We start from the raw sequence: 7,203 nt of genomic DNA on the forward strand, positions 1-7,203 counted from the left end.
AAAAACAAAGAAATTTAACAGGACCAACATATTTTTAAGGCTGAAAGTACAAAAAACCCAGACATAAGTCCTCAGATGAGACTGTAGAACCTTTGGGTGTTTTTTACTTAGCCAAAAAAAACATTACCATCACCTTCACCGTTCCAGTTTTTAAATCCTGAGTCAAGCGCCAAAAATAACTGAAGCCATGACAATGAGTTGGTCGTCTAGGCTCTGTGCCTGAGTGTGTATGAGAATGTGTGGCGTGTGTGGTTGTTTTGCGCAGAGCTGAAGTTGTTGTTGGGCGTTTGATCGGGGGATGGAAAAGGGGGGGAAACGGTCTGTTTAGAAACATTTGCGGTGGACGATGGAGGGGCCAGACTCATCATACTCCTGCTTGCTGATCCACATTTGCTGGAAGGTGGACAGGGAGGCCAGGATGGAGCCTCCGATCCAGACAGAGTACTTACGCTCTGGTGGGGCAATGATCTGTAGAGAAGACAGGAGAGAATCCATTAGATGAGGGTACCAGCTAGTTTGTACATCTCAGTGCTACTAGTCTTCCAACAAGGCAGCATAGGGAAATCCTATGAAACAATTGCCTACTTGAGCAGAATGATCCGAGGCTATAGTAGTGCATTTGGCCTAATCATCTCACCTTGATCTTCATGGTGGAGGGGGCCAGGGATACGATCTCCTTCTGCATCCTGTCAGCAATGCCGGGGTACATGGTGCTACCCCCAGACATCACGGTGTTGGCATACAGGTCCTTACGGATGTCAACGTCGCACTTCATGATGCCGTTGTAGGTGGCCTCATGGATACCGCAGGACTCCATACCTGGAGAGAAGAGGCACAACGGCCGTCAGTGAAGTGGCAATAACAGATGCTAGCACTATAGGCAAGAGGTCTCATCTGGGTCGTTTTTGGGAAAGCAGTGATCGACTACTCACCGAGGAAGGAAGGCTGGAAGATAGCCTCTGGGCAACGGAACCTCTCATTGCCGATGGTGATGACCTGTCCGTCGGGCAGCTCGTAGCTCTTCTCCACGGAGGAAGAGGCGGCAGCGGTGCACATCTCCTGCTCGAAGTCCAGGGCGACATAGCACAGCTTCTCCTTGATGTCACGCACGATTTCCCTCTCGGCTGTGGTGGTGAAGGAGTAGCCACGCTCTGTGAGGATCTTCATGAGGTAGTCTGTGAGGTCACGGCCGGCCAAGTCCAGACGCAGGATGGCGTGGGGCAGGGCATAACCCTCATAGATGGGCACTGTGTGGCTCACACCATCACCGGAGTCCATGACGATACCGGTGGTACGACCGGAGGCGTACAGGGAGAGCACGGCCTGGATGGCAACATACATGGCGGGGGTGTTGAAGGTCTCGAACATGATCTGTTGGAAAGACATGAGAAAAGTGAATATTGGGTGTGGCAATAAGCAAGGCTTTAGCTGTGGGCACTGCACTCAATACATGCAGTAGTGTGCATGCATCCTAGGATGTTAGTTTGAGAAAAGGTGCAGCAATACATTCCTCACACATAAGTTGTGCATGTTAAGATTCTCAAGTAACATGAGCTCTCTAGCCCCTTTCGGTACTGTAGGTCACGCCAACATCGTTGGACGAGCTAAAGCTCTCATGAATCTACAGTCCCTTCTAAGATCATTGAAAAATCCCACAATTAAGTCTGTCGCTCTGGGCGGCAACAAAACTTGTCGTACAAGTGTTGCAGATACATTTCAACGGTACTCACAGTACAAGATACAAGAGTTTTATTTGTCACGGCATACAGGTATACAGTGAAATGCGGGGGGTCTCGCCCGCAACGATGTGCAATAGTACAAGTAATAATAATAAGAGTCCAACCAATAGAGCGACATAGTGCAATAAACAAGTAAACAAAGTAGGCATATCGGTATCTGTACATGAGCTATTTACAGAGCATGGTAGGTCATGCTAGGTCCTGTGGCAGTGCAGTACACTGTTAGCTACGGATGAGGCATTGGGTCTTTATGTACACTGCTATACAATGCTATATTATACGATCTCAAGCTATACTATTCTTAAAGTGATCTTTCCTTCTGTAAAGTGTCCATAGTGTGAGCGTGTGCAGCATGAGTGCCTTCTGTAAAGTGTCCATAGTGTGAGCGTGTGCAGCATGAGTGAGTGTGCTCATGTTAAAGTGGCTGCTAGTGTGTGAGCGTGTACAGTGTAGTGTGTGTGTTGTGTGTGTGCTCATGTGTGCTTGTGCGTGGAGAGTTCAGTGTTCAAGGCTCTGATGGCCTGGTGGAAGAAGCTGAGCCTAAGTCTCTCTGTCCTCGTTACTGGTGCTTGCAGGCGTTTGCCTGACAGCAGCACCATGAACAGGCTGTTGTTGGGGTGGTGAGGGTCTTTCATTATCCTGCAGGCTCTGGATTTGCACCTCTTGTTGTATAGGACCTGCAGGGTTGGTAGTGCAATACACGTGGTACGCTCGGCTGAGCGCACCACTCTCTGTAGGGCCTTCTTGTCCTGTGCCGTGCTGTTGCCATACCAGGCAGTGATGTTTCCAGTCAAGATGCTCTCTACAGCTCCGGAGTAGAAGGACTGGAGTATCTTCCCAGATACTCTGAACTTCCTTAACTGTCTCAGGTGGTAGAGGCGCTGCTTCGCTTTTTTTTACGACTGAGTCTATGTGTGTGTTGTCCATGTCAGGTCCTCTGAGATGTGGACCCCCAGGTACTTGAAGCTGCTCACCCTGTCCACGGTAGCCCCGTTTATCCTTAGTGGTGTGTGTGTCTCCTGCTGTCTCCTCCTAAAATCCACAATCAGCTCCTTGGTTTTACCAATGTTCAGGAGCAGGCTGTTGTCCTGGCACCAGCGTTCCAGTACCTCAACCTCCTCCCGGTAGGCCTTCTTGTCGTTGTCCGAGATCAGCCCCACCACCACCACTGTGTCGTCCGCAAACTTCACTATGGAGTTGGAGCTGAACTTGGCCACACAGTCGTGTGTGTATAGTGAGTACAGCAGGGGGCTCAGAACACAGCCCTGGGGGGACCCGATGCTCAGGGTGATGGTGTTGGAGGTCTGACCCCCCACCCTGACCGCCTGGGGCCTTTCACTCAGAAAGTCCAGTATCCAGGCGCTCAGAGCGGAGCTCAGACCCAGCTCGATCAGCTTGTCCACCAGTCTGGTGGGGACTATGGTGTTGAACGCTGAGCTGTAGTCAATGAACAACAGTCTAACATAGCCCCCCTTCTGGCGGTCAAGGTGAGAGGGGGTACTGTGTAGTACTTGGGAGACCGCATCGTCAGTGGACCTGTTTGGCCTGTATGCAAATTGCATAGGGTCCATATCACTGGGGAGGGAGGCACAAATGTGATCCTTGACCAGCCTCTCGACACATTTCATGGCCACAGAGGTGAGTGCCACCGGTCTGTAATCGTTGAGACATGTTGGGGAGGGTTTCTTTGGTACCGGGATGATGGTAGACATCTTGAAGCAGGCAGGGACCACTGACTCCGCCAGGGATCGATTAAATATGGCGGTGAACACAGGGGCTAGTTGCACGAGGGTTTGCTAAACATTTTAAATAATTTTAATAAAAGTCAACTTAAGCTAAAACTGCTTTTCAAAATGGCTGCCTTTCTGCATTGTGACATGAGTGGTGTGCCAAGCAATGCAAAAAAATGCAGAAGGAGGAAGGCAGCCATTTTGAAAGAAAGCAGTTTTTAGCTGAAGTTGACAAGTTTATTAAAATTATTTAAAATGTTTATTAGCAACAGCAAGATTTCAAACCCCTAGTACCGAAAGGGGCTAATGAGCTCTAATACTATGGTGCTGGTCTACAGGTTGAACTAGCATCATTCTTTATGGCCACAAGTGCAGAGAAAAGCAGCACACAGTCAATAGAAGACCTGTAGTTTCCAGAGAAAGACTGATAGATCATCTTATAGGAGGGGCTCCTGGAGAAGAGGGGGGAGAAGGAAGAATAGAAGGAGGAAGAGGAAAACCAAGAAGGAAATGGCCTATAGTTCTGAACTAACATCTAACAAAAGATAGTATGAAACTTTAAACGTCAGCCATAATGAACATGCGTGTGGTGGGTTTATACCTGGGTCATCTTCTCCCTGTTGGCTTTGGGGTTAAGGGGGGCCTCTGTGAGCAGGACGGGATGCTCCTCGGGGGCGACTCTCAGCTCGTTGTAGAAGGTGTGATGCCAGATCTTCTCCATGTCGTCCCAGTTGGAGACAATACCGTGCTCAATGGGGTACTTGAGGGTGAGGATACCCCTCTTGCTCTGGGCCTCGTCACCGACATAGCTGTCCTTCTGACCCATACCGACCATCACTCCCTGGGCAAAGAAAAGAGTGATATGGTTAGATTTTATGTTTATATAGCCGTATACCACCATTGAGCCAAGATTAGAGATAATTTAAAGTCACTGAAAAGTGAAATCCAGTACTGTATGTCATTATGTCCCAAATAACAATTAGCTCGACAGTGGTGGAAAGCATTATGTCGAGTAATGTGAGAATTAGCATAATACCATGATTTTAAAATGTAGCTAGTGCCAATACAACCTTTTGTTTAAGCTAACATCGGTAACAGCCCGGGTTTTCTCACCTGATGTCTGGGGCGGCCGACAATGGAGGGGAAGACAGCACGAGGCGCGTCGTCTCCGGCGAATCCGGCTTTGCACATACCGGATCCATTGTCAAGAACCAGTCCGGCGATTTCGTCTTCCATGGCTGAGCTGTAAAAAGTAAGACAACCGTTTAGTCAAAGGCTACTTCTTTTATGTGGCGTGAAGAGTCAAATCCACATCTGAACAGCGCCCCTATGACGCAGCAAGTTCTCACTTCCTGTTGCCGACAACTGCAGTTCATGCGCTAAACCACGAGGTTTCCGTAATTTGCTTCCTTTAGCCAATAGCCAGATTCCATTTCCCCTTGTCTGTCTTTTTGGGCGTATGATTTTGTGAGTTGTTACTACATAATTTCCTATATGTTTTTAATGTTTGCTTTTATGTTGTTTGCAACACTGTATTGCTGCTATCCTAGCCATGGCTAGCTCAAAAAGGAGATCTTGTAATCTCAATGGGAATCGCCTGGTTAAATAAAGGTTAAATTAGTACGATTATATTGCAGCCGTTACGGAGTCCTATGTGGCTAATTTGGTTGATCGTGATGATGATGCCATTCAATGCATTAAATAGCCATACCCTCTATAGGATCTTATTCATCTACTGCACATGCTATTATTGCTCGTCTTGTACAGTATGTGGCACCATCAGACCAGCTAGGGCATGACGTGTCTCGGAGGAGAAGTGCTGATCTAGACCTGGGCATGTCTGGTATGCAGGGGTGTAAAGTACTTGAAGGGGGTGTAAAGTACTTGAGTAATTGTACTTCGTTACAATACTGTTTGGGGGGATTTGTACTTTACTCAAGTATTATTAGGTTTGTATATTTGTACTTTTACTCAATTACATTTCAGAGAAAAAAATACATACTTTTTACTCCTTACATTTAAAATGCAGACCACAAAGTACAAAACTCGCAGGTTCAACCATTTTAATTGTTAACGTTATTAACTTATTAATTCTGCCGCTGCACTTAATTTAAAAACAGCCAATCAAATCCCCATCAATGGAAAATTAACCCGCCCATACCCATGCTGATTGGTCCTTGTGTGAGCGTATGCTTGGTGTGACGGCCACACACTTTGCCGCACATCAGCACTAATGTCGGTAACCACTACACTCCCTCACTACACTCCCTTTCTTTTCATTTTGTCCTTATGCATTGTTAACATCCATAATACCCATACACAAATCAAATAATGACACCACACATCATTATTGTTTCATATACCATACTTCCATCTTTATTTGCATTATGATATATTACAAGGTCCTAAGTTAGTGCACACTTGTGTTTACACAGGTTTGGGAGGGGCAGGAGGAGGAGGAGGAGCAGTGCGCTGCATGTCTGTGTGCTTGAGACAGCGAGTGAGAACTCCGCTAAGAATTGGATCATGTTTTTCTATCGGTTTTCACATGACTATTTGGTTGCCCGGCGCCCGCCACATGGCGGACAGACCTCTCAGTCTCACTCGCCAAACGTAAAATCTGCCCGCCAGCGGCGGGTGGCGGGCTCTAATTTCGTGCCCTGGGTGTTACCATAGGAAATCATTCTGAGATTCCGAGAGTGCAATACCGGCCGCATCCTGCTAGGTGGCAGTATCACCCACTAGGGGTGGAACGGTATGCATTCGAACCATACACCGTTCGGGGCGTGTGTGTATTGTACGGTTCAGGGGATGCGAAAAAAACAAAAAATAATTAATTTGGCAGGGAGAGGTGACGCGCCGGCTGCTGGCAGCAGCAGGTGCTACTCAGTTTGTGGAAATGGCAAGCGCAATATAAATCAATCTTCATTACGACTTTAAAAACAAGTTAACATTACATAGGCCTACACACATGTGACATCTTGCCATAACGTTAGCACAGTTTGTACAACACAATACACTTTAACTATGGTAGCCCACCAGCTCTAATATAGCCAATGAAATGTTACCATAGCTAGTAGCTACTAGCTAGCAAAGGAGAAAATGGAAGTCTGAGAGGCGGGGTGTTGAAAGACAATGATAGGCGTTTATTCAACATCCAAGAAGGCTAACATACAACTGTGTTTACTAACTCCAACCGGGACTGTTGCCGCTTTTCCACTGCATGTTATCAACTCGATTCAACTCCTTTCAACTTTCTTTCTCTCCCATTACAGAAGCCGAGACCCTGACACTGGTAACGTCGAACCGTCTAACTACATGCCAGCTGGACCAGCTACCCTCCCCACTCCTCCAGACCATAGCACCGGATATCCTCCCATTTATTTTTTATTTAAATTTGTATTGATCTTTTTCCCCTCCTTTTTCCTCCGATTTTCTCCCATTCCAATGTTAGTCGTTATGCCAATTCCCAATCCCCTTCCTGGTCGCTGCGCACTTACCCCCCACAGTCGGTCTGGGAGAGAGCTTCCTCTGACACACGTCTAGCCAATCAACCGCTTCTTTTCACCTGGCAGCGCGGACTCTCACTGAGAGGGTGTAACGTGTGGAAGGATCACACTACCCCCCCCCTTAGATCCTATCCGCACTGAGCAGGCGCCCCGACCGAACTGTAGGAGTCGCTGTTTACAACGACCCGGACCCACCCCGCCAGCTTTCCCACCCTCTAATACTGC

At 47.5% G+C, this 7,203-nt stretch overlaps 1 protein-coding gene across 1 annotated transcript; it reads right to left on the minus strand.

Annotated features, from left to right (window-relative positions):
- Positions 1 to 212: 212 nt before the first annotated feature.
- LOC311241814 (actin, cytoplasmic 1-like) lies at positions 213 to 4,705 on the minus strand (the record flags this gene model as incomplete). Its single annotated transcript, XM_084330732.1, has 5 exons — positions 213 to 468; positions 638 to 819; positions 933 to 1,371; positions 4,071 to 4,310; positions 4,583 to 4,705. 5 exons carry the CDS (start codon positions 4,703 to 4,705, stop codon positions 325 to 327), a joined length of 1,128 nt encoding a protein of 375 aa, XP_084186858.1. The 3' UTR covers positions 213 to 324.
- Between the last annotated feature and the right edge of the window lie 2,498 nt (positions 4,706 to 7,203).

The sequence above is a fragment of the Notolepis coatsorum genome, assembly GCF_963971535.1.
Source record: "Notolepis coatsorum genome assembly, chromosome: 15".
Classification (NCBI taxonomy): domain Eukaryota; kingdom Metazoa; phylum Chordata; class Actinopteri; order Aulopiformes; family Paralepididae; genus Notolepis; species Notolepis coatsorum.